Source organism: Cnephaeus nilssonii (genome assembly GCF_951640355.1).
Source record: "Cnephaeus nilssonii genome assembly, chromosome: 10".
In the NCBI taxonomy this organism is placed as follows: Eukaryota; Metazoa; Chordata; class Mammalia; order Chiroptera; family Vespertilionidae; genus Cnephaeus; species Cnephaeus nilssonii.
This window is the reverse complement of record NC_137081.1, coordinates 34879727-34907601: the sequence shown is the minus strand read 5'-3', so window position 1 is coordinate 34907601 and position 27875 is coordinate 34879727. Positions and strand designations below refer to the sequence as shown.

Genomic DNA, 27875 nt, shown 5'->3' with positions numbered 1-27875 from the left:
AAAACAGAATCATGTCAATCATCACAGAAAAAGCATTTAGTAAAATTTCACCACTCAATTCATGATAAAGCCCCATACTGGGGGAAAACTGTACCTTCTCCATCAATTTGTACAACAAATACCAGACAAGGGTAAATTCCAGAAGTGTCCCCATTAAAAATCAGGAAGGAAACAGGTGGCCAGAGTAATCAGGCAATAAAAGCAAAGTGCAAGGATGGAAAGGGGGAAATTAAGGCTGTGACTCAGGGTGACATGAACAGCCGGTGTAGCTCATAAGAAAGAGCATGGCCTGGGGCCAGAACACCTGGGTGTGAATCCAACCCTGCCTGCTCACTGGTCCCCAGTCCCACCTCAGGTAAGTCCCTTAACCTCCTGAAACCCCACCTGTACCTCTCTATCATCCAGTCAGTATCCAGCCGCTATTAAAGCACAAAAACATTAAAAAATCAACACATTTAGAAAACAATCAGTGTATCAATGAGGCTGGTTGTGTCAACAGCATTCCTACCTCCTGGCAATAAAGAATTAGAACACAAATTTAAAACATGCAGTGTTACAATAGCAGAATAAACTCAAGAGTATCCGGATACAATGTAGCCAAAGACGGGCACAACCTCTGCAGAAAAAACAGTAGGCGTTTACAGAGACACATTGGGGGCTCTTTCTGACCTTAGAACAGAGATTTCTTAATTGAGGCACAAAAAGCACTAATCATAATAGATAAGACTGAGAAAAGTTAAAAACTAAAGTAAAAAACTCAGCCACCAAGACACCTCAAAGTAAGTGAAGAAAAAAGCTTCTGCACCCTGGCCAGGTGGCTGTTGGTTAGAGCAGCACTCGCCAACCGATGGTCCACGGACCACTGGTGGTCCGTGAGGTCTGACAGATTGGCAACCGCTGGGTTAGAGTACCGTCCCATACACCAAAGGTGGCAGGTTCAATTCCCAGGACAGGGCACATACCCAAGTTTCAGGTTTGATCCCCGGTCAGGGCAAGTTCAGGAAAAATACTTTGGAATAAATTATGGTTTTAATGTGGTTTTAACTCCCTTGACCCTATACCCTACTATCTTCTATGATGTTATTTTTCTATAAACTAATTTTTGAAAACTGGTTTAGGGCTTTTGCATTCAATTCTGTAGTGAGAGTTATGTTCAATTCTACTTGCTTAACTGGTTTTAATGCTCAGCTTAATTCATTTCTTCCATACCAATGCTGCCCAATACAAATATGTGGACCACAAAGACAATTTAACATTTTCCAATAGTTTCATTTAAAAATAAAATAGGTGAAATTAATTTCAAAAAATTTATTTAACTCAATATATCTAAAATATTGTTTCAACATATAGTTAGTATAAAAATTACTAACAGGATTTTATGTCCTTCTTTCCTTCTAAGTCTTCGACATCAGCTGTGTATTTCACACTTGAGGCACTCCAGCATGGATCTGCCACTTTTCAAGTGTCCCCGCCCCACTTGTGACAAGGGTCAGCACAGGGCTACCCCCTGCCCTTCCAATACTGTGAGTTCCCTTTGTACCCAGAACATAAGAGCGTGGAGTGCAGACTCACAGCAGGTTAAGCTTCTTGCTTTCATGGGAAGTACCACAGTGCCTCTAAAATAGCATGCTTTAGCCGAAGCCGGTTTGGCTCAGTGGATAGAGCCTCGGCTTGAGGACTGGGGGTCCCAGGTTCAATTCCGGTCAAGGGCATGTACCTTGGTTGCGGGCACATCCCCGGTAGGGGGTGTGCAGGAGGCAGCTGGTCGATGTTTCTAGCTCTCTATCCCTCTCCCTTCCTCTCTGTAAGAAATCAATAAAATGTATTTTAAAAAATAAAATAAAATAGCATGCTTTATGTTTAATGTCATACTAATCTAGGTCAGACGCTGTTTTAACTTCATTCCTCTCACTTCACTTGAAATCTGTATTACTGTCCAAACTACAAGTTTTCAAGTTGTGGCAGAAAACCACAGAGCCAGAGAGCTGAGGCGGGTCCCCACTGCCAGTAGCCTGCAGTCAGGACGGCTACACTGCAGGGGCTAAAAGCTCCACCCAGCAGATTCTGCGGGGCTCACCCAGGCCATGGCCCCTCCTCACCATGGCCTCTCCTCACTGTGTCCTGACCCTAGAAGCCTCGTGGGAAATGTCCGTTACGCCTCCTAACGAAGACTAGTCCTCAGTAGTTTTTTTTACAGAGAGGAAGGGAGAGGGATAGAGTTAGAAACATCGATGAGAGAGAAACATCGATCAGCTGCCTCCTGCACGCCCCCCACTGGGGATCGAGCCTGCAACCAACCAAGGTACATGCCCTCGACTGGAATGGAACGCGGGACCTTTCAGTCCAAAGCCCAAGGCTCTATCCACTGCGCCAAACCAGTCAGGACCTAGTCCTCAGTAGTTTGCAGGACTTTGTCCTCAGACCTCTTCAAACTACTGAGGGCTAGTCTTCCGTTGCTGGACCCAAGGTCACCGGGCAGCTCCAGCTTCTGTAACGTGGGACCAAGTCCCTTCGGTTTTCCCGACTGCTTTCCCGACCACCTGCACTTTCCCGAGCTTCACCACGTTACAGTCAGTCTGACTAAAACCAACCTGAATTCCAGTTCTATCCACTGATTTCCATCCTGTGGCTAATGTGATGTCGACCCCTCACACATTCCTTAATGTGTCACAGTTAATATATATAAACACGTCTACATTACTTAGTAACTGAATTTACACCTACAGACTTAGGCTGCCAAAGTCAATCAAACTGAAGATATTTTGCCCTAGCCGGTTTGGCTCAGTGGATAGAGTGCTGTTGGCCTTCGGACTAAAGGGTCCCAGGTTAGAGTCCGGTCACTTACCTGGGTTGTGAGTTCACTCCTCTCAGGTGCATAGGGGAGGCAACTAGTCAATATGTCTCTCTCACATCAATGTTTCTCTCTCTCCTCCTCCTCCCCCCTCCCTTCCACTCTCCTAAAAAGCAATAGAAAACATATCCTCAGGTGAAGATTAACAACAACAAAAAACCTTAAAAAAAAAAAGAAAGTATGAAATTTACATTCAATTAGAATAGATATAACATGAAAAAAAAAAGCTAAAAGAAGAGAAAAAAAAGACTGAAAACTCAGAAGAGAGCAATCTTCACACAGTCCCCAAAAGTGAGTTAACCACCTTTGAAATCACTGGTTATTATTCCAAAGCATCTTCATTTACAAAGTTTAAAACACAAGTATTTTTAAAGTATAAGAAACACTAATAAAAGTGCTTTTCTGGTTGTTTTTCAAAAGCTTCATAAATCTGAAGAAAAAAAATGTTGGCATGAACTAATATCTTACTATTAGCAAAGTTTAATATTTCCTCTTGAAAAGAGAACAAGTAAGTCAGGATAATGAAAAAAATGCTCAAAGCAGTCTGATTCACATATTTATTTATATTTATTTTATAATATATTATTCAATCCATTAGTACACTAAGAAATGGCTTTTCTTCCAACAAAACTTCAAAGACAGGCTGGAGAGATGCCCAGATTACAAATATGTATTTCCTTAGCATTGAAGAAAAAAAAGGCTCCCTCCAAAAAAAGTAAAAAGTACTAAGACTAAGGGCACACTATAACTTACATGTGAAAAGCAGAGAAAACACCTCGTATTTGAATTTGTTGTGTTGTGTTAATCCTCGCCCGAGGATATTTTTCCATTGATTTTTAGAGAGAGTGGTAGGGAAGGGGAGGAGAGAGAGAGAAACATCGATGTCAGAGAGACACATGGATTGGTTGCCTCCGGCATGTACCCCTACTGGGGCCGGGGATTGAACCTGCAATCTGGGTACGTGCCCTTGACTGGAATCGAAACCGAGACCCTTCGGAGTACGGGGCAATGCTCTAACCACTAAGGACACCACCCAGGACTAGTATTTGAATTTCTAGAGATAGCAGATATGCAAGTAATATAATTAATTTGTATAAATCAATAATAACAGGCAGCTACAGCCCACAGGCATTGAGTACATTACAATCACCTCCCCAGGAAGTCAACAGGGTGTACTGAAGCCTCGCCCCAAGGTGTAGAAGGTAGAACCACTGTGCGAGCACTCTAAAGCCTTTACAGACACTGACCACAGCCAGGCCAAGAAGAAAGGCTCACTTCCAAATAATCAATACCATGTAGACCATATTCACTGAACGTGCAATTATGTTAGGTACTGTCAATAAAAAGACTTTTTAGCTCTGGGCGTGTGGCTCAGTTAACTGGAGCATCGTCCCATACACCAAAAGGTCTCAGGTTCGATTCCCAGTCAGGGCACATGCCCGGATTGCAGGTTTGATCCCCAGCCCTGATCAAGGCATGTGCGGGAGGCAACCGATCAATGTTTCTCTCTTTCCCCGCCGCTTTAAATTCTCTCTAAAAAAATCAATGAACATGTCCCTGGGTGAGGATTTAAAAAGAAAAAAGTCTTTTAGCCGAAACCGGTTTAGCTCGGTGGATAGAGCGTCGGCCAGCGGACTGAAAGGTCCCAGGTTCGATTCCGGTCTAGGGCATGTACCTTGGTTGCGGGCACATCCCCAGTAGGGGGTGTGCAGGAGGCAGCTGATCGATGTCTCTCTCTCATCGATGTTTCTAACTCTCTATCCCTCTCCCTTCCTCTCTGTAAAAAAAATCAATAAAATATATTTTTTTAAAAAGAAAAAGAAAAAAGACTTTTAAAAAAGCCTTATATTTAAAAGCTAAAGAACAGACTCCTAAGTAGCCTACATGTCTAGAAGAAATAACAACAAAGGACTTCATATTAAAATGTAAGAAAATTTAATATTTAATATTAATTTGTTATTTAAGAAATTTAAAATTCAAGGCTAAAGCATGCTTAAAGAGAAATGTATAGTGAATATATTAATTTTTAAAATGACAAAAACTAAAAACAAATGAGCTAAGTTTTACACAAGAGGCTAGAAAAAGTAAACACCTAAATAAATTAAAAGGGCCTTAACTGGTTTGGCTCAGTGGATAGAGCATGGGCCTGCCGACTGAAGGGTCCTGGGTTTTATTCCAGTCAGGACACATGCCGGGGTTGCGAGCTCGATCCCCAGTAGGGGGTGTGCAGGAGGCAGCCGATCAATGATTCTCTCTCCTCACTGATGTTTCTATCTCTCCCTCTCCCTTCCTCTCTGAAATCAATAAAAATATATTTAAAAAAAGAAATTAAAAGGAAAAAGAGCAGAAATCACTGAAAACAACACAAAAGTGAGTATCTACAAAATCAAAGTTGATTCTTTGCTAGGGAGTGCCTACTTCAGTAGTTTTTCAAAAGTCTCAAGGGGGAAAAAAAGATGACATTTCTAGAAGGAAAGGAAAACTATAACTATAGATATATTTTTAAATCATAAAGTATACTGCAGACATGTTCTTGCCATGACTTTGTAAAGCATGAATGAAACGAACAATTTCCTGGAGAAGCACTGTGGACACTGCTGGTCAACCCCGTTTCTGACCTCTGAGAAGCTCCCTGCCACTGAGAGCAGCCACATGTGGCAGACGTGCTAGCCCAGAAATCCTCGGTCCCAGCCAGGCAGGCAGCCTCCTCCACTTACCCGTGCCTTGCAAATATTATCACTTCTGAGTGTGCCAGGCAGTGAGGACACCTGGCAAGTTTTAGTCTGTGTTAATGGAGCCCTGGATTGTTAGCCAAGCAAACTGATGCCTGCAATAAAAATGTCACTTCATGGTTCCCTCAGTGACAAAAATGTGGCCAACATAACATAAGTGGAAATGGTGTGCACAACTCCCAATAAATAGCCTGAGAGAGAAGGGGTGTGCCCTTCTCCAACTTCCCTTTTCCTCCTTCCTTCTGGCTGGAATGCAGTCCTGAAGGCTGGAACTGGGCAGCCATCTGGGCCCAGGAGGTGCCCTGAGGCATGGAGGTCAGGAGGAAAGAGGTGGAAGGCGTCTGGGTCACTGCCACTCCAGGCTCTGGCGCATGAGCTAAAGCCCTTTCTACCTCATGTAAGCCACTACTGTTCCAGATCTTTCCTTCACTCATAGGTCAACTTGATCCTGATTCAAATACTAACTACCAAAAGAAACTAAAAAGGAAATAGGAAAACGGAATTAACCCACTAAAGAAGCTGACTTGGTAAAACGGACAGAAAGGACCAGTTTGAGAGAAGAGGGCAGCCAGCCACATCAGGATCTCAACAGCACTGAGTGAGAAGAGGAGGAACCAGCACCCGGACGGAAGGATCCTTAGCCATAGAAGAAACGCAAAGTAAAACCACAACAAATTACGAAGGCTGACCACTCCAGTCCTGGCCTGGAGGCAGACCCTCCACTGGGCTGGGGACAGTGAGGGACGGCAGGACAATGCCTGGCCTGTGGAAAGGACTCTGAGAGACTAAAATTCCACAGCCACAGACAGCAAGCCAGAAAGTCGGGCCTCCCTCAGTGGAGCAAACAGTGCTCTCACGTGAAGCCTCGGGCAACATGTTTCTCCTGTGAGCATCTAAAGGCTCCCCCTGGTGTTACTCTCACTGCACAGTTCTCACAGGCTATTTCAGGCCACGTCTTCATGACAAACCAGGTCATTTTAAGCAGAATTATCTAAAACAACCATTAAATTAACGTGTGTGTATGTGTAAAACAGGGAAATTGTGGCTGCTGATACAACGAACTTTCTAAGAAATTGCTTTCTGTAAAACACACACAAAATAAATATATATTGTTATTTTTCAAACGAATGTAACAGAAACCTAGACATGACATTTGAGGCACACTACCTGGTCTGCAGGCATTCACCCCAGGGTCACATGCCTAAGGGGCAGTGGCCAGCAGGAGGCCGTGGGTCCCAACAAAGGCTCATCACACACTGTGAGAAATACTGCTGGGAGGCCTGATACAGGAGCCTGTATTTAAAACCAGACTGGAAAGCTCCCCTAGCCTCCCAATCAGCCGGCGCCAGGCGGCCAGCTCCCAACTCTGCACAGCGAGAAGGGATGGACGAGGCAGGAAGGGGAGAGCCACGGAGTCAGAGCAGAGCAGGCCCTGGCCCTTGACTCCTGAGCCCCCAAGCGAGGCTGCCGCCCACCCAGGGCAGCACTGACCCAGGGTCCGGGGAAGTGACAGCCACTGCAAGAGCCCACAGTGTCTTTCCTCTCCACTGAGGGAGAGGGCGCTTTTCTATGTACAGACATTACTGGGTAACCACATTCCAATGGTGCTTCTAGTTTTTCCAAGTAAACGTATGAAACAGACACTAAAATGCTGATATTTACAAGACATTCCATTACCTTCTCTCCAGGTTTGGGTGACAGCTGCAGCTTCTCATAATCTTTCTTTGTCTCCAGAATCTTTTTGACGAGTCCTCCTGTTGGAAAGCAGCAGCTTTATGCTCCAGTTGTTCTCTGCCCTTTGAAGCTACTCTACTCTGAATGGGCAGAGGGGTAGCAAGAACACCCAAGTCCTTATTCTTCTCCTTCTACACTGAAAACAGCTTCAATACCTCTATTTGACAACGATAGCCTGCATCAGACTGATACAACAGCTGGTGGTGGAAACTACCTCTACAGCTTCATAGTGTTTCAAAGAAATCAGCTCCTTGAAAGGGAACATGCCAGGTTGCAGGCTCAGTAGGTGGTGTGCAGGAGGCGGCCGATGGGTGTTGCTCTCTCACATCGATGTTTCTCTCTCTCTCCCTCTCCCATCAATAAAAACATATTTTAAATTTAAAAAACCTGAATCTGATCAACTCTCTAGAACAGTGATGGGCAACCTTTTGAGCTTGGTGTGTCAAACTTCGCCAAAAAACTGAGCATAACTCGGGTAGTGTGTCACTTTGAGGAAAAAACATTATTTCGCAAATGTTTCATCCTCAGGAGCAGCAAATGTTTCATCCTCTGCATGTGGCCGCCTCAGTGGCCGCGTGTCATCAGAAATGGCTACGCGTGTCAGTGCTGACACGCGTGTCATAGGTTCGCCATCAATGCTCTAGAACTAAGTTACAACAATGTGGGAAAAGGCATAATAGAGGGTATAATAAGCAACGCCTAGGTGTGAGAAACTCAGACAACTGGCTTCTTCAACAAATACATCATGAGGGGAAAGGGTGGGAGGGCCCCGAGTTAAGAGAGACTTCAGTCGCCCTAACCGGTTTGGCTCAGTGGATAGAGCATTGGCCTGTGGACTGAAGGGTCCCAGGTTTGATTCCGGTCAAGGGCATGTACCTTGGTTGTGGGCACACCCCCAGTAGGGGGTGTGCAGGAGGCAGCTGATGGATGTTTCTCTCTCATCAATGTTTCTAACTCTCTATCCCTCTCCCTTCCTCTCTGTAAAAAATCAATAAAATATATTCTTTTAAAAAAGAGACTTCAGTCAGATCAATTGTAATGCAGGACCTTATCTGGACTGCCAGTCAAACTGAAAAATACACAAAACAGAAAAAGGGGCATGGATGATATTATGTAATTTTTTTGTCAATATGGCAATGAATTTATGGCTATTTTTTTAAAGAGCCCTTATCGCCCTGACCAGTTTGGCTCAGTGGATAGAGTGTCAGCCTGCGGACTGAAGGGTCCCAGGTTCGATTCCAGTCAAGGGCATGTACCTTGGTTGCGGGCACATCCCCAGTAGGGGGTGTGCAGGAGGCAGCTGATTGATGTTTCTCTCTCACCGATGTTTCTAACTCTCTATCCCTCTCCCTTCCTCTCTGTAATAAATCAATAAAATATATTTTAAAAATAAAAAAATAAAAGAGCCCTTATCTTTTAGCGCTACATACAGTGTGTTTCCCGAAGAACTGATGCCCTGGGACTTGTAAAGGGCCTGGGGAGTGGGGTTGGGGGTGGAGGCTGAAATAAAACAAGATGAGCCTCACTGTGGGAGCTGTGTGATGGGGACAGGGGTCATCAGCCCATTCTCTGCTTTCATAGATGTATGAAATAGAGCAGATAACATTACAGAACTGTCCACCTGGGAATGACCCTGGAGGTCATGCAATTCCAAATGTAACCATACGGGTAAGAAAAGGAGTCACCTACGAAACAGCTCACATCTGACCTCCAGGGTCTGGAGTGCCCCCTGGGTCCCCCAAGGATGGGAGCAGCATCCATCATCTCCCAGAATGAAAAGTACCAACCTCAGAGGGACCCGTGCCCATGGAGCCCTATCTACTGCTGGTCGGACTCCTGCGTCTGACCCTCCAACCCACGCCAACACCAGCACTCACCGTGCTTCTCATCTTCCTCCAATTCCACTGCGTGTACCTAAGCAGGAAACAAAGGAGAAAAAAGGAGATTCAGGTTTGTTGAATCCTCAAAATCCTATCTTCATGGATCTCATCAGAGGAATGGCAAAATTAGGGTAGAAAACTAACTGAAAAATTAGAGGGAAGTTCTGTCTGCATAAAACTGAACGCTGGAGTGAAAGTGCCATTATAAAATGCCCAGGCCAGGGCACTAACCACTTCGAGTTCTGAGACCTCAGAGAGCGGGGGCGCAGCCTCCACCACGAACTGGTCGTCCTCGTCGTTCTCAGAGTTCTGCAAATCGACAATCACATTGGAGACGGTTTGACCACTTCCTGTCCTGAATACAAAGAAATCAGATTAAATTAGAAATCTTGTCGGTGATGTTTTCATCCACCCCGTGCATCTGGAACTGAATGCAAGGTTACGTGAGAGCAGCTCAGGACAGGGGCCTATCACTCTCTGTGGGGGGCTGCCTGTCCACTGTAGAATGTTTAGCAGCAGCCCTGGCCCCAAACCCCCAACTGGATGCCAAGAACTTTGCCTCGCCTCCTCCCCAGTCATGACACCACTCCAGACATGGCCCCAACGTCCCCAACATCCCCAGGGATGGGTGGCCCCTGGATGAGAACCTCTGTACAGCCCCCTATCGTGGAGACCTGCTTGCCCTCCTCCCTCCTCTCACCTCCTACTCCTCCTCCTAGACTCCTGGCAAATGAGGAAAACCGAGTGGCAGAGAGAACTCACCTCCCAGAATCTCACCCACATATTAACTCTCCATGTCCCCTTGCCCACTCAGGGATTCTGTTCCAACACCCCCAGCCTGCTTCCCCACATCACCAAATCCGCCCCCACAGGATCATCCTGTCACCCAAAAATGTGCTCATTCTCTTGTCTTAAAAATAAGAACTAGTAACTTCCCTCGGCCCTGCCTTCCTTCCCACTCCCTACTGCCCTTCCTTTGCTTCTCTTGGTCTCTTTGCAACAAAACTTGAGTAAATGTCTACACCTGCCGTTTCCAAGTCCGACCTCCTGCTCTATCTGAAACACCTGACCAAGCCTGTTGACTTCTGTACCTACGGATCCTACTGCATCCACTGGCAGGTTGTGAACTTACAAAAGCCCTACCTGGTGCTGGCCTTTATATTGTTTACAATTTGCTCATAACCTTTGTTTTTTATTTCTGTGCAATTAAGCCTTTAAATCTTTTTTCCTATTTTTCCCCTCATTGTTTTTTTTATGTTTTTTTTTTAAATATATTTTATTGATTTTTTACAGAGAGGAAGGGAGAGGGATAGAGAGTTAGAAACATCGATGAGAGAGAAACATCGATCAGCTGCCTCTTGCACACCCCCTACTGGGGATGTGCCCGCAACCAAGGTACATGCCCTTGACCAGAATCGAACCCGGGACCCTTCGGTCTGCAGGCCGACGCTCTATCCACTGAGCCAAACCAGTCAGGGCCCCTCATTGTTTTTATGCTTAGAAAATCCTCTATCCAGAGGTTAGAGAAATGCACCGGAACATCTTCCCCACGTATTGCAAAGGTGTAATTGTGGGAGTGCCTGTGTTCTCTCTCATTGATCTGAAAAGTGAGGCCATGTGTGGTTTCAGGTGAGGGTCTATCCTGGTTTTTCTTTTTCTCAACAGCAAGTTTTCCCAGCACCATCCACTCCACCCCTTCCCCTGCAGCATGTGCCCGATTCCATTATCCTAAGGTCCCACACACCGGGAGAAGCCCTCTGCCCCTCCCGTTAGAGCGCGCCTCACCTGTCCGCTGTTAACACCTCCGCGCTGTCTTGTCGTTTCACTCGGGGAGGCGCTGGCCTGGCACTCCCAGGCCGAGGAATTCTTCTAAACCCAGACAATGGAAATCCAAAACAGGGGTATAAACACTCCCACATTTCAAAGTAGACAACAGAAAACCCAGGTCAGCTCAACACTGACTTCCAGCCACCATCTGCCTCCTAGTCTGCACATACTCTCAGAATATTAAAAAAATGCCATTAACCTAAAAGTACCCATCTTTTAATCTTATATTTTCATTAATTTTAAGGTACAAAAATAACTATCAGTAATCAAAACATGACATAATTTAGCCATAATTATACATTCCCCTAAATCTCTAAAATGTTCTATGTGTAGTTAGTTGTCACCCAGGTACAGGAAGACTAAATAAAATACACAGTTTTTGCTTCTTAGTACAAATATTTCCTCAGAATTAAGCTCAAGCATTACATGAACTGCAGGAGATACAGAGAGGAGCGTGTCAGCTCCGCGTGGGGGGAGCACGGACCTGGCGCCGGACGGGAGCTCAGGGGGAACCTCAGGGTTCTCGGGCACCTCTGACTTCTCCTGGCTGATGGGTCCCACTTCTCCTTCTGAGGGGATGGCACCCCAGTCAGCAGTTTGCAAAGGAAGGAACAGAAACAACGGATACATACTGGAGAAGACAGTAACCAAGTAATTGCAAATATAAATGAGCTTTCTCATCCATCATGCTGATGAAGATAAAACAGACACCTGGCATCTAACTGGTGAAGACCAGGGAAATGGGCTCCCTCCAGCCCGGGCTCAACGCCTCCACAAACAGAACTAAAAAGGTAGATGGGTCACTTCAGCACTTTAACTTAAAGGAAATACAACCAAAATAAATGGGCACGTTACATAACACATGAGCCAGGAGGCTCCCATCACCACTAGTGACTAACAACAGGCAATCTGGTAAATACGGCATCGCCACAAGCGAGACCTTTCAGTGTAAACAGTGCAGTCATTTTAACATGTAACTAGCCGAGTACAGTGGTACATCTAATAATTGCATGTCCATACATGGGGTTCTAGAAGGTCTTCATTTGAGTTGTGAGCAGTGGAATTACTAGTGCTTTTCATTTTCTTCTTCATTTTAAAAATTTTCTACTTTGAGTATACCACATTATATTTATAATCTGAACAAAACTGTCTTCACTTTGATAAAATGATTTAATCTGTAAGTAACAAGTCCAAACTATTAAGACAATTACATTTACTTCACTATTTAAAGTAAAAGTGAAAATCCATCAGAATTTGAATTTTGAAAATATACTTTATACTCTGGAAAGAAATCCTTTGAAATGTTTTTTTAAATATATATATTTTTTATTTCAGAGGGGAAGGGAGAGGGAGAGACAGAAATATCAGTGATGAGAGAGAATCATTGATTGGCTGCCTCCTTTACGCCCCCTACTGGGGATCGAGCCCGCATGTGCCCTTGACTGGAATCAAACCCGGAACCCTTCAGTCCACAGGCCAACGCTCTATCCACTGAGCAAAACAGGCTAGGGCTTGAAATGTATTTTTGACACATAAAACATCCAGATTAAATCTTAAATTGGGATAGTTTTACTGACACACCTATAAGATATAAATCTGAGAGCATGTCTGCATCTGTACACATGTGTGCATACAATTCATACCGAGCACTCAATCAGCGCCATTCCTTACCTGAAACACTAGGGGAATCACCTGAAAAAAGAAAAAGAACACATCAGAAATTCACTTTTGTGTTAGTAAACCTTGGTATACAAAATGAGCAGAACAGTATTAGAGAAAAATACATAATAAACAATTCGGATTTTATTAGGGGGAAATGGTCATTTCTTCAAAACTTCTTTTCTAGTCACTGTCACTGTCTTGTTTTCAAAGGTAGAAAAACAAAGAACAAAGAAAACTATGACTCATAACATGTTATAACAGGAAACTGGTAAGAAGAAAGTGTGTCACAGAGACAATGAAACAGGCAGGACAAACACTGACTGACTCCGAATGTGCGGGTCCAGGCCATTCCTCGAGGGAACGGCCGGCCACGGTTAGGACTCTGGTGAGACCAAACAACCAGCCTTCCATAACTGGTCAGTCAGGACTTTTCCATCAGCTCCTAAATTAGAAGAAACTTTCTCAAGCTCCACAGGAGCCGACCTTTGCACTTGTCACCGGGGTCCTTTTTCTTCAAGTGCTGCTCAGGGCACAGGTACCTGAGCAGAAGCACTGTAGGGTGGGTGGGTTCAACCCACAGGTGGATCGTCCTTTTTTTTGTAACTCTTAGGATGCATGAACACATGTGCAGAAGAGCCGAAACTGCACGCCCCTGGGTCACTGGGAGGACCCACATGCCAAAGCAGGGTGAAGAGCACTCTCGGCCCCCTGGTCTGTCCACCCGCAGGAGGACTTGACTCTCCACTGACTATGGAACACCACACAGAGAGCCACAGCCATGGTTCCCCAGGGGCAACGGGAACCGGGAGGCCCCACAGGACCCCACAGAGTGACAGCAGAGGACAGGCCTGGTGACCGGTGGGGGCCTGAGGAACTGGAGGGGCGGTTAAGAGGGGACTGGAGAATGTGGCTCTAGATGACACCAAGGTGAGAACGTGCACATGGCAATTTCAGTCCCCATGGCTTCAGTGTGACTAACCACTCCTGAAAGCATCATGGCTTCCTGCTGCTAAACTCCCACACGGCCATGACACCTAGTGGGAGTGGGTCCCGATGCTCCTGTCCCCCACATGGGCCTCTGTGCTTTGAGGCTCCTGGTGGCCGGGCTGCCTGCCTCCTCCTGCCCAAAGGCTGTCCCCGACCAGGTGGCAAAGTCCCTTGCAGCTCTGGTGCACACCGCTGTCCTCAGTCTACTTTGTGCACACGAACATACTCACTGCCCAGGGCCTGACACACTAGGCCTCCAACAGGAGTTTTCTGTTTGAGCAAAAGGACAAGCACCAGCCCCACCTGGCCACACCGCCGCCCAGCCCCAGCAGCCCCAGGCCACCCAGCACCCGGCCCGCACAGCCCTGCTTCTAGGGCACGACACTCGAGGAGGCCCTGGCACTCCCCTAGCCTGTTAGAAACTCCAGGCCTTAGAAGACAAATGCAGAATGTGCATTTCACCACAACTTTTTTTAAAATGCTAAGAAAACTATGCCAAAAGCAGAGACTAACCAGGTACAACTTAAGACAGTGAAAGAACATTACAGACAAAAAACCATGGTCATGACAGTGTTGTGAGCTGATGAAAGTCTTCTTTGAACATGAAATCAGTGGAGTGTGCTCAGCCTGTGGGAGGCCCAGCAGTGGCTGAGGCTGGCTTCAGGATCATTCCTACACTCCAGGACTCTGCCACTTGACCTTCCTCTGAAAAACTCTGAGGACACGGGACAGGCTGGTGCTATCCAGCAATGACTAGAATATTCCGCTCTCATTTATGTAGAGGAGAAAGGGAATCAGTGGCCATGTCCAGGCCTGGCGTATGAAGGTAAGGGACAGGGCCCCGTGTGGGCCACAGACCCGAGGGGACCCTATAGCTCTGACGGGACCCCAAGAAGGGAGGTGCCCACAAGAAGCACCGCATCGGGGAACTCAGTGTCCCCAGGAAAGGAGTGAAAGAGCCATCCTTACCTTTCTGCTTCACTGCTGGTTCTGGCTCGGGGTTGTCTCTCCACAGATTAGATGAGTTACCATCTGAAACACTAGCTGAGTTAGTATTAGCTTCTGTCGGTCCTGATATGAAACAGTTTGAAACGGGTAGTTAAGACTGGGCACTGCGGGCTGGTGGCTTTACCACAGAGCCCACGAGGTGGCCCGCAGTGTATAGTGGACACACCAAAGGCAATCCCCCAGGGGGAGCATTCGATATCTTGCTCCCAGGCATATGTCCTCATTTTGGCACAAATAAACTCTCATAAAAATTCAAAAATTTTAAAAAAAAAGGTCCCCAGGTGTGGCTCCAGGGACCAGAGGGAAGGAAGAGTGCAGCCTGTGAGCAGGGCCAGGCCCACTCATCCCAGGCGGGGGTCTGGCCCCCCTCCTCCATTTCTAGAAGCGCCTCCCACTTCCAGACCTGGGACTTGAGAAGCTGGAAATAGGCAGTAATCTCAGGAAAGCAAGAGGAAAAGAAAAATATTTTTGGCATGGTGTACAGGCCTAGGTATCTTAAATGCTCCCAAATACCTGCCTACCAATTAATGACTAATGTGCCAATGTTTATTAGAAAAAAATATCCAATATCTGAGAAATGTTTTTCCTATTTAAAAAATGGGGAGGGGCAGAGAGGTACAGGAGGGGCAGATTTTTTAATTGTGGCAGGATCCTGGGCTGGAAAGTGACCTATCACTAAAGGACCCCACTGTCTCAGAAGAAACTGGGAGACAAAAATAAAATAAAATAAAAATGTTCCCTTTCCTGAAACACATCTTATAATTTCTCAAAAGTATTCAAAGAAATGGTTTATATCAACCTGCCATTAACTATCAAAGAACTGCTTTATTTTATGTAACAGAAGTACATAAATAGATGATGACAAAATTTTCTAAGGTGATTTTTTTTTAAATCTTTAAAATGATGCAGACAATCTGATTCAAGTGGTCAATTACTTATGACATCTTATAGAGGACAGACAAGGAAGCAATATGAAATATTAAGTTCTAGACAAACATAAGTATCAACTTGGCAGCTATAGATTATCAATTTTAGAAGAAAACACCCCAATAATTTTAAGTTACATTTTATGTGAAAGTGTCAAATATTTTCTATACTCTACAAAACCCACTAGCACAGTAAGTAAATTACAAATGTACTATCTTTATTCTGTAGTTCAAGGAGATTAGTGACACTTTGCACAATTTTATCTTTTTAAAGCTCTGGTTATTTTCTTGAGTAAGCTTCAAATTCACACAAATAGAACAGAGAAACAGGCTATATATTCACTAATTATACAACTAATTCTTAATCACAGAGGGAAGGTTAACCAGTTTGCCAAATAACACTCAAAGAAAGAATACACTCATATTAAAATGACTATGAACTGGAAAGAAAAAAAGGCGCACTAGCGCCATCTGTTGTCTAAACTACCAGGAACCAAGGAACCTCGCAGGTCAGGTGTGGACCGGTCTCAAGACCTCTCAAGTTCTGATGCCCTTCCTGAGCCGCAGCCTGTTGCCTTGAGCAGCTGCCATAGAGTCCAACGAGATCCTGGTGCACCCCAACGGGAAACAAGGTAAAGAGCACAGTGCACCTGCATCAGGGTGAGGGGGAAGCAAAACGCTCTGCCTGATCCAAGCAGGCCTTTAGGTCTAACAGAAATATGGGCGGTAAAGGGGTATCATAAGTTAAATGACACCACAAAGAAACAACCAGACAAATCCAGAAAGTGAACATTCTACAAGACAAATAACCTATTCTCTCCATAAATGTGCTGGGATAAACGGCGGGGGGGGGGGGGGGGGTAATTCCAAATTCAAAGTAAAGAGGCAAAAATTATAAGAAAAATATAGTGTATTAATCTTAACTGGGTCCTGGTTTTTAAAAACATAAGAACTTTTTTGAGACAATCAGAATACAGCCTGAGTTTTAGGAGTATCGGGGTTCAGATGGTAAGAGAATTTTGTTAGGTGCAACAATAATTTTGTGGCTATGTAGGAGTATGTCTTTTTTATTTTTTTATTTTTTATTTTTTGAGCTGCATGCTGAGATATTTAAAGGGTAAACTGTAGAGGTAAACTGTTAGGATGTTTTCAATATAGTGTGAAGTAGTTCATAAAAATACATAGCTATATAAGATCTGGAAAGTGCCCATCAGTAGATCAGTGGATAAAAAAGTTGTGGTACATTTATACCATGGAATACTATGCAGCAGTAAAAAAGAAGAATCTCTTATTCTTTGAGATAGCATGGAGGGACCTGGAGAGTATCATGCTAAGTGAAATAAGTCAGTCAGAGAAAGAAAAGTATCATATGATCTTACTCATACGTAGAATCTACGTAACAAAATAAACTGATGAATGGAGTGGATCCAGAGACATGGAAGCATGGAACAGAGTGTGGAATCTTGGAGGGAAGGTGGGAGGATGGGTGGGGGGGAGGAAACCAACCAAGGACCTTATATGCACATATGTATAACCCACGGACACAAATGAGGCCATGCATATATGCATGGGGAGAACCTGGGCCGGGGGGTGGGGGGTGGGGGAGGAGGCGAGGCTGGAGGAAGTCAATGGGGGAGGAAGGGGAACATATGTAATACTTTCAGCAATAAAGAATTAAAAATAAATAAAGTAAAATTACACAGCTATTAATGAAGCAAACATGACAAAATGTCATCACCACTGGATCTAGGTGAGAGTTATGGGTCTTAATCATTCTAATCTCTCTACTTCCTGTATCTTTCACAATAAGAAAATTTAAACAATAAAACGAATTTAAATGAGGGACTCAAGCAAAGTAAAGACACGGATGGCTTTCTATTCCGGGAAAGCTGGGACTGTCAAACCACAGTAAAAAGAACAGGCTTAGCAGGCAGCTTGCATCACAATATCAAGTAGGAGAAATAGTTCACATTTTAAAAATTAAATGGATAAATTCCTTGTGGAAGTCTTCAATCCACCTGAAAAAGCAAATGATAACAACAAAACCATGAACTCTCCTGCTGCCCCTGACAACACAAAGCCAGCCATCTGGCATTGGACACAGGGCCTAGGTGGGTCGGCACAACATGGGCATGCAGAGCTCTCAGTAAACTCAAGTGTGTGTAAGGAGCAGAGTGGTATGGCATGCCTGTGACAGGCCAGCCACCTTATGGATATCATCTCATTCACTGTGACCCATGTGCCAATGAAAGGAGGATCCATGGGCTTGCAGAAGGGTGGGGGATGGAATTCTTCCCAAGGTCTGGGACTACATCACTGGCCACTCCATGCCCCACCCCTCTCCTTTGGCCCAGGGACTGCCTGGGAGCTCCCTCCTGGGACCCTGCCTACCAGCTGAGAGAAGCTCCCACAAAGATGACATAAATGCATCACCCCAAGAAGTGACTGGATTGCAGCATGTGGGCCCTTTGTGAGAGCGTTTTCATTGTAAGAAGTCATCCTGCTCCAGTTCAGTGCCCTTTATTCAGTCATCCCGCATGCTGGAGACCCAGATAAACCACACAGAGCTGACCCACTTGGAACAAACAGCCAAGGCCACCTCACACAGTGCCTGGGGACCCCACTGGAGCAGGGCTGCAGACACACAACTTTCAGAAATGTGGTTCTTAAGGGGAAACACATGGTAGGAAAGACATGCCTATCATTCTTCTAGCCACAGGCATAACATTTTTAAAATCAGAGATATAAGGTAGTTCAGCCTAAAAAAATTTTTATTTTTCCCTACAGTCAGATTTATACTCTTTCTTCCCTTCAATTACATTAAAGAATTCTAGTATTTTTGAAGAATTTAGTTTAACATCACAGAAGGCTACAATTACTGGTATTTAAGTAAGATCATCCCATTTGAATTCCAAATTCATACATCTAATTGCTCCTTATCAGTAGGCGAGGATGCGTGCCCACGTCACACTGCCGACCTCAAACAGAAAAGGAAGGCAAGCCACGGAACAGCTCCCCAAGTGCCCACAGCAAGAACTTCCCAGTCTCCCCTGTGGGCATCTTCTAGAACAGAGCGATGGAAAACTGGAAGATGATTCTCTAACACTCACATCATTTTGTAAATCCCAACAGCGAGATGAAGACAGCATTTTGGTTTAGACCAGTGGTTCCCAACCTTTTTTTGGTTCTGCCCCGCCTAAGCATCTTTAAATTCCTGATACCACCCCCGCCCTGTGACATATAATTCTTATTATTCAAAAAGTAAACTCGTATTCACATGGGGGAAGCCTAAAATGCCATTAACTTGGTCCAAACAAGTTTCCAAAGAACATGGCATCCATGAAAGAGAAAAATAAAAGAATGAAAGGACAGTTGAAGTACTGAGGAAGAAATCACTAAGAAATTGTTAAAAAATAGTAATAATAATATGAAGTGATATAAAAAAATAGTAAATATTCAAAACATACAATAGAGAACTGAAATGCACAAATATGAGACCCCTAGAACCAGAAGAAATGCAAAAAATTCACTGTTAATAACTCATTCTCGAATTGCCCCTTAAAAATCAAATTGCCCCCCTGTGAGGCATGTGCCCCACGTTGTAAACCACTGGTTTAGATGCAAAAATAAGTTGTACTGCCCTGGCCAGTGTTTCTCTGTGGTTAGAGCATTGGCCTGTGCACCAAAGGGTCTCAGGTTCAATTCTTGGTCAAGGGCACGTACCTGGGTTGCAGGTTCAATCCCAGGCCCTGATCAGGGCACATGTGGGAGACAACCAATTGATGTTTCTCTCTTGCATCTATGTTCCTTTCTCTCTCTCTTTCTCCCCCTCCCTCCCTCTCTTCCACTCTAAAGAATCAATGGGAGCCCTGCTGGCATGGCTCAGTGGTTCAGCTTCTACCTATGAACCAGGAGGTCACGGTTCGATTCCAGGTAAGGGCACATGCCCAAGTTGTGAGCTTGATCCCCAGTAGGGGGCATGCAGAAAGCAGCCAATCAATGATTCTCTCTCATCATTGATGTTTCTATTTCTCTCTCCCTTTCCCTTCCTCTCTAAAATCAATAAAAAAATATTTTTTAAATCAATGGGGAAAATATCCTCAGGTGAGGATTAACAACCATAAAAAAATAAGTTGTATAAAAAAGGACACGGAATGGTTAACTTAAGAGCTGTTATTCATCTTTATCATGTAACATAGCAAGTTAAAGTAAATAGAATATCAACTCATTTCTGACCTTCAGGACATTATAATGAACATCAAAGTGGTTAGAATAAAAATAATCTATACTAGTAAAAGAGTAACAGGCGTTCCGCACCACCCAGCTGCTCCGGGCCTCTGGGCAGCATGGGAAGGCAGAAAGGCAGCTCCAGGCGGAGTGAAGGCGGTGCCAGCATCCAGGGGAAGGAAGGCCCATTCTTGCACGAATCTTCATGCATCGGGCCTCTAGTCTATACTAATAAAAGAGTAATATGCTAATTAGACTGGACATCCTTCTGGACAAAGCCACAGTGGTGGGGGCCGAGATAGAGGCAGTTAGGGGTGATCAGGCTGGCAGGGGAGGGCAGTTAGGGGGTAGTCAGGCTGGCAGGGGAGCAGTTAGGGGGTGATCAGGCCAGCAGGGGAGCAGTTAGGGGCATCAATCTGGCAGGCAGAGGCAGTTAGGGGTGATCAGGCAGGCAGGCAGGTGAGTGGTTAGTAGCCATAGTCCCAGATTGCAAGAGGGATGTCCAACTGCAGGTTTAGGACCAATATCTCCTCAGAGGCCCTCCCTGCCTGCACACCGCCCAACCTTACCCACTCCTCCTAGCTTCACTTCCCTTCAAGTCTCCCGGCTAACTAACATGAATGTGTGCATGCTGTGTTCTCCCGGCTACCTACCTTCTCCCTCTCGATCACTGTCCACAGACATTTGCAGAACGAAGAAACAAAGGCTCCAATGCACACACTCAGCCCGGGATTGACTCATGGCAGGAAATCCTTGCAGCCCTGCAGCTCTGGAAGGCGGGACCCATGTGTCCTCCTGCGCTACTCCACAGGCGGTGTCTAGAGCCCAGGTCCCAGGTGGAACCTTTGCTGACTACCCACTGAGCTCTACCTGGTCAATAATAATAGGTGGCTAAGGGGCCGGCTCTCAAACATCCTGCACAGCCTGTCAGGCGGGGCGGCCCAGGTTTCCCATGCTCCTTCTTAGCTTTCCTGAAGGAGGAGTATGTTCTTTCTCAGAGGAAAGACTAGGTTCACTTGTTCTACAGCCCCTTCTTCCTAACATAAAATTGCACAATGAAAATATGTACTAAACTGAATTTGTAATGCTGCAGTTATCAAATGAAATTTAAATGCACTCACCAACTCAAAGTGACTAGTTGTGCTATAATGCACTATTTAAGAACAGGCAAAAGTTATCTTCTCATGCAGAATGTTTTCTGGATTCTATATGGGTTCTAGAATGGCTTTATGATTCTATGTGTCCAACAGCATAACACCTCACACTCCAGTACATACAGGCTTATCCCTCGAGCTGAACAGAGTTCCTCGGCCTCATGCCCTTTTCCCGATGCTCCCATGCCAACCAGCCAGTGTCAGAGTGCAGTGCCCGCTTTGCTGGGTGAGGATCCACATGAGGTCAGTGCCCCAGCTAGCAGGCAAGGAAGAAAAGAGTCCACCAATTTGTTGACAGCTCAGTAATCCCACAAAGCTTGCAAATCTCCAACAGTCGAATGAGTTAAAGAACCCCTAAAGGAACTCTACAGTGCAAGCTCACCCGTGAACTCAGACGCTAACATCTGGAGTTATTAGAAAAGAAAAGCAGATAATACGACTGTCAGCTTAGAAAACCCAACAAGTCAACAGAAGAACTATGACAAGGCTTGATTTAAGATTCAATGCAACAATCAATAAAGCATCTACATTCCAACAATAATCACTAAAAATGATGAGAGGAAGGAAGATTCCACTTCCAAAAAACTAAAAACAAAACAAACGATCAAATAAACCTTGACTCACAGACACACATGCATACACATCTTGGGAGGAAGGAGATGCCTGCAGTAACTCCAAATTGGAGGTATCCAATCTACCCCACATAATGAAGCATGAGTTTAACACAAATCCAACTAAATCCAGGGAAGTTAAGGTAGTTTTGTTTCTGGGTCGTAGGATTCTTTGACTCATCAAGTGATTTAAAAATACATCTGGAAGAGTAGACAAATAAAATGGCTGAAAGCTTTTTTAAAGAACAATGATAGGAAACCAGTAGTAAAACAGAAAACAGTGAAAGTTTAAAAAGGCATGTATGAAGACCAGAGAGCAGGAGGGAAGGGAAATCACTAGTAAGTGATCCTGAACACTGCTGAGTTATTCTGAAAAAATAAAGACTCTGAAGCCTCATCTTCCACCATGAATTAAAATAAGAGATAACTAAAACAATTAATGAAAATAATGTATGACAAAATACAGTCTTCAGCTCTCAAATCTCTGGACACACACACACACAAAAAGACTGGCAGCTTCCAATGCATACAAATTAAACACTTGGGCAAGTCAGAAATCAAACATAATTAATAGAAATGAACTTTTAAAAATGTAAAAAACAAACACTTTTTTTTAAAATTGGCAGATGTCCTTCACGTACAGGGAAGTTATGCAAATTAAGAAGACCAAGACTCTAAGGAGAGTAATAAGGAATCAGGCAAAGGGAAGAACAGACAAATGAGGAAGTCGATGAGAATTACTGACCCACAGAGTATGCAATTTCACTAGTAAGTCCAGGGAGACAGCGAGCCTTTAAAGCCCTGGAGCATGAGTGGGGCAGAGGGTATGGTAGGTACCTGTAGCTAAAACCTTCATGCCAGCACTTACACTTCTGGGAACCCATCCCACATTCATTTAAGTATACATTAAAGTATTACGTGTTATGGTTAAAGAGGGGATGGACGATTCCATGTCCAAAAACGCAAAACAAAACATCCAAACTTAATTTCTAAATGAAAAAATTCAAAGATGACATTCTTGCCTCACTTCTTTAACTTCCACAATTTAGGAAAAGTAACTTTATACTCCATACTGAACTGAAAACCTTCAACAGCACTTCCCTGCACTGGCTCACTCTCTCCCCACTTACTTATTTCTGTCAGAATGAGTCTATCCTTCAGCAATCCCAGGCCAGGCCTGTTCCCAGCAGCTTCCCAGTGAAAACTTCTATTGTTTTAAATGCATAGGAGCCATCTGTCTAAGAACAGGAGGCTCTTTCTGTCCATCCTGCATCAGGATTAAATGCAGCCAATCATAAAAAGATAAGAGTCTAGAGAATTAAAATTAGATGACATCTTCTAGGTTGCAACACAGATCTCCAGTAAGGAGGTGCTCTCTGCCCCGGTGTCATGAGCTCATGTTTGTGTGTAAGAGCCACATAACTTGATCACTTTCCCAGTCTTTGTTTATCCCCCCAATGACAGATCTGCTTTCAAGCCACAGGAGTGTTTTCCCATAGATACTGTGATTAAGGCAAAGAAATGAATCTCCACATTTTTACGCACTTATATGATAAAGTTTGCTGTACCTTCCATGGAGGTTTTAGATCGCCGTTTTGATGTCTTTGTTGCCATTGACCTGGATGCTCTACTGGAAACCTCAGTCTTAAAGAGAATGAAAAAAATTAATTGATGCCTCACCCTGAGATCCACGAGCAGATTTATGATCCAAGCTCCACTCAAGGAAGAAGAGGAAACAGAACAAGGCCATCCATACTCTTTAGAGGCACTGACACCAACTCGGTACATTTAAAGCACTCCAGGCCTGAGGAGTCAGAGAGAGGCTGAACCCGCTCTCGCTCTAGATTTAGAATCCTGTCTTCTGTACAGCCCTGAAAAGGCCAGCAATTTGCCAACCATACTTTATTCAACCGCTACAGCTACACACCTGATCATGCATTCGTAGACAACTGTGAGCACAGATCAGAGAAAACAGCTCATCCCATCCCTCCCACCCCTGGCAATTCCTGCCTTGCCACCTCCCTCAACCAGCCATGATGGCCTCCTAACTGACCTCCTAACTGGCCTCCCAACTTCAGTCCCACACCTCGTCCCTTTCCTGCAGCTGCCTGGAGGCGCTCTCTGAAAGCAAGTTAGATTGTGAGAACTGGGAAAAGTCTAACCTCCCTAGGATGGCCCACATGGAGAGGATAGGGCCCAGCCTTAACCACCCCCTGCCACTGGATACACTGCGGGGTCCCACACAGGCCAGCAGAGCTTGGCCTCTGTCTCCCTGTCTGCCTGGTGACTTAGTCCTCTCCCAGACTCATCCAAAGTGCCACCTCCCCCTCTCCCGAATGACTACCTTATCCCTTTGTACACCATACATAGCACTTGCCAAATGAAGCTTTAAGGAAGCCCAGGGGTCCACACAGGAGACCGGAGGATTGCACACCCCAGCTGTGTGTCCAGGCAGTAAGCCACTCAAATCATCGCTCCTACGACAAGCTGAACAGGGCCCTCCGGCCTGCAGCCCACGCTGCGCGCTCCTCCCGTCTTGTGGCTAGGAGAGGCCCCGGCACAGCAGTTACTATTTCCACACAGCCACAGCTTTGCATCTCTTAAAGTTAGTTTTAAAAGCTTACCTCTGTTTCAGCTTTGGAGTCTTTAAAAGATCCATCTGACAACTTTTTAGACACCTCCCCGGAGCTTGATGACTATAAAAAAAAGTGTTTTTCTTCAAATTCTAGAATTATTCAAACCCGTTACATCTAAAATGACATCCAAATACAAGATGCTTCTTGCTGACAACAGTGAGATAACTGCAGACCGGACCCCTGTGTCTGTTAGCTGCTTGGATCCCAAAAGACCATCCAGACCACGCCCACATGGGCAGAACACTTGGAGGCAGTGCCTCTCGGGGAAACTGCAGGACAGTGTCTCCTGGCACCAGGCCAAACCTCGCGGGCACATCCCAGTGAGACACAGGGACCCCGGCAGTGGGGGAGAGTGGCCTGCTCCCTGCCCGGCTCTGAGAGCCAGGCACTCTCAGATAGAGGCTCCAGATTGTGCGCCAGGAAAGCCCTCTTTAAACAAATTGCAGGAAAACTGTGAACACCACCTCGCACCTTGAATCAAATTCCCTGGAAGACACATCTCGTACTGGGAGAGGAGATACAATCACTGAGGTTCCTCTGTAAAGGCAGAGGGCATTATGCCTGTTCAACATTTCGACGACTAAATGTCCTCATTACTTAGTCATGACGGGACAGACGGTATTGGCCATAATGACCCTGCTTGGGGCTCCCCCAGCCCAGGTGCACCAAGCTGTCTCCTCAGAGGTGACAGGGTGTCACCCCCACAGATGGCCTGGGTCCTTCACCCCCACACATGTCACTCTGACTTCTCAGAGCACTTCACACCCACCATTTCCCCTTCTCCTCACAAACCCAGAGGGAGGCTGAGAATGCCAACTAAGCTGGACAGAAGTCGAAGGGAGGCAACTCCCACCTCCCAAGCCAGCGTTTACATACAGAAGTCGGGACTGGTGTCTCTCTCTCTCTGGCGGCCAAGTTCCAAGCAGGAACACAGCGCCTTCTCCCTGGTCTCACATACATTTACACAAGAACCATGGCTCTTACAGGTCCCACATATCCACCTGCAAAACCACTCTTTAGAATTGTCTCTCCATCAAAACCTCGTAACAGCACCAGCAAGTGTAGTGAACAGAACAGTTGGGAACACTGGCCATTCACTCCGCTGCCTGGAGCGCAGGAAAACACACCAGAATGTGCCAGCGCCTCAGAAAAAGCAGGTTGTTGACAAACACTTCTTAGACCTCTGGAAAGAGCAAGACATGGGGGATGTCTTTTTTTTTTTTTTTTAACATTCTCTTTTTTAATTGCTCTCAGAGAGAGGGAGGGAGGGAGGGAGGGAGGGAGGGAGGGAGGGAAGAGAGAAACCTCGATGCATGAGAGAACATGGGGAATGTCTTCGTATTTCTCAGACTCCTGCAGTGACCCTGGTTGTCATGACACCTGCCATAGGCTATATTATTCCAGGGCCTGTGGGAACCCCACAGTTCTCAGTAGATCACAACTCAATTACTAACCAAACCTGTGTGCAGTGCCCAGGCCTCCCGCAGAGCCAGGCCCATCTACCCCTCGGCCCCCTGGGCCGCACCCGGAGGTACCATGCTACAAAACCAGAGGGCTGTCCCAGGAGGAATCACAGCTCAGGCCTCGCCCCTCACCACCCTGAACTGACCTTGAACCTTTCTAGACCTTGGGTCCCTCCTTTCTAGCAGCTTGAGGCCAGAAGACCCCCACAACCTTCTTCTCAGAACACTCTAGAACCACATGATGCCCCCAGGAGAACAGCTGGAACACTAGCCTGACGGGACACCTATACCATCCATAGGGAACCCAAAGCAACTTGCACATTCAGAAAACACTGAAACCAAACTAATCTTCTGGTCAATCCTAAATTTATCTGAACATTTAATTAAACAAGAAATAAAGAAACCAAGGACTTACTGTACTTACCACTAACACCTACAAGACTCAGGAAGTAGCCATAATCCTTAATGAATGCAGCCACAACCAGGCTCCTAGGCCCACACGCCACTGAGCCAGCCTGTGAACACCGCTCACAACGCTGAGTCCCGGCCATTCCACAGACTTCAGAAAATCACCCAAACACACACTCACAGCACAGAGCAAATCTGAAATCACCTGGCAAAAAACTGGCATCTCTTCCAGTTTCTACTGAGAATCCAAGACTGTCCTAATTTTAAATTGGCGATTAAAAAATCAGTTTCCTAGTCACATTCTAATGAAGACAAAAATCATTTTAGAGAACAACACAAACTCTAAGTTAGAGGCTCACGTTTTCAAAGAGGACTTTACCTTCTTCTCCGGTTTATCATGCTCTCGGCTCTTTTCCTTGACAGGGTCCCGGGCATGCTCCCCGTTTTTCACCCTCCGCCTGTCCCTATCCCTGTCCCTGCCCTTGTCGCGCTCACGCTCCTTCTCCCTGTCTTTCCACCGCTCCTTTTCTTTTCCTCCCTCGTTTTTCCTCTCGCGCGCACGGTCCAAATCCTTGTCCCGGTCCCTGTTGCCTCTGTCTCTGTCCCTGTCAGGCCTGGCCCTGGTTCTGGTCCTCTCTCTCTCCCCTTCGCGGCCCTTGTCTCTCTCAGAGTCTTTATGTCGATCACGGTCATTCTCCTTGGTCTTCTCCTTGTCCCTTTCTTTTTCCCTCTGTTTGCTTTCTTCTTTCAATTCTTCATTTTGTTTGCGATCTCTGCTTGTACTTCCCTCATTTATTTCAGAATTTCTTCTACCCTGAAGAAAAAAAGTCAAATAACAAGCTCATTTACAGATGTCATTGCCTGACCTACAAAAAGATACACTGTCTCGTGCTCCAATATGTCGCCTCGGAATCACCTCTTCATCTTTAGGAACCCTGGGCTCCTCTTCTCTCACATTCCTGTTGTCCGGTTCTTGAGGTTTCGACGTCAGTGAGGCCCTTCCCTTCACGTCCTTCTCTCCAGCTAGCACTCTCTTCACCGCATCATCGCTGGACAGCTTGTTGTCCCACGGGAGGAAATGAAATGTGGGTGAAATTGGGATTAGCACACGTAACAAACATGGTAACATTCAAAGGCAGCTCTTTACAGATTCCTCATCTATCAGTGAGATTCGAAGGATAAGACATGAAAAGGATGTGCTGTCGCCACAAAGTACACCACCTGCTGGCAGTACACTAGCAGCACTGCAGTGTGGACAGCAGAACCCACCCGAGCGTAATGAATCCCGCTTGAAGTGTGGACACTGTTCAAGGACAACTCCATGAATGCCTCCCATTCCCTACAGGGTCACAGACACCCACCATTAAAGGCCTGAAGGAAGAAAAGAAGAGAATCCCTCTGCAGCACTTGCCTACCGGCCAGAGCCTGGCCACACCTCACACTCACGCACTCTCTCCACAAGGAGGCACTAGACCCCAGGGCCAAGGATATACTAGTACTAGAGCAGCCATCGCCAACCGGTGGTCAGTGAGGTCCGAAAGGTTGGCCACCACTGTACTGGAGGATGCATACTAGGGGATGTCCTGGGAGACATGGCCTAATACAATGGTTAAACGGCTGTGCTTATGTGTGCGCTATGGGAACACAAGTCAGCCTGGGAGGAGGAAAGGCTAGGGGTCCCACTTTGCTGCCAGATGAAACTGGGAAGCAGGAGAACAACCAGAGCAGGAGACCTAGGGGCGGGCACAGGTGCAGTAGACGAGAGAGAA

The 27875-nt window shown here is 45.6% G+C and overlaps 1 protein-coding gene across 5 annotated transcripts in view; it reads right to left on the bottom strand.

Annotated features, from left to right (window-relative positions):
• Positions 1-27875, bottom strand: part of TRAF3IP1 (TRAF3 interacting protein 1) — a 41289-nt gene that overhangs the window by 8527 nt on the left and 4887 nt on the right. The window contains exons 4-15 of one of the 5 annotated variants that reach the window (XM_079782424.1): positions 27023-27163; positions 26486-26920; positions 24224-24295; positions 23977-24141; positions 23168-23243; positions 14643-14744; positions 12696-12716; positions 11509-11593; positions 10983-11066; positions 9429-9552; positions 9195-9231; positions 7261-7337 (exon numbers count right to left, since the gene is read on the bottom strand). In XM_079782424.1, coding sequence (XP_079638550.1) covers positions 7261-7337; positions 9195-9231; positions 9429-9552; positions 10983-11066; positions 11509-11593; positions 12696-12716; positions 14643-14744; positions 23168-23243; positions 23977-24141; positions 24224-24295; positions 26486-26920; positions 27023-27163 — 1419 coding nt within the window. The remainder of the gene's footprint in view (positions 1-7260; positions 7338-9194; positions 9232-9428; positions 9553-10982; positions 11067-11508; positions 11594-12695; positions 12717-14642; positions 14745-23167; positions 23244-23976; positions 24142-24223; positions 24296-26485; positions 26921-27022; positions 27164-27875) is intronic. The other 4 variants (XM_079782421.1, XM_079782422.1, XM_079782420.1 and 1 more) reach the window with 4 other exon arrangements.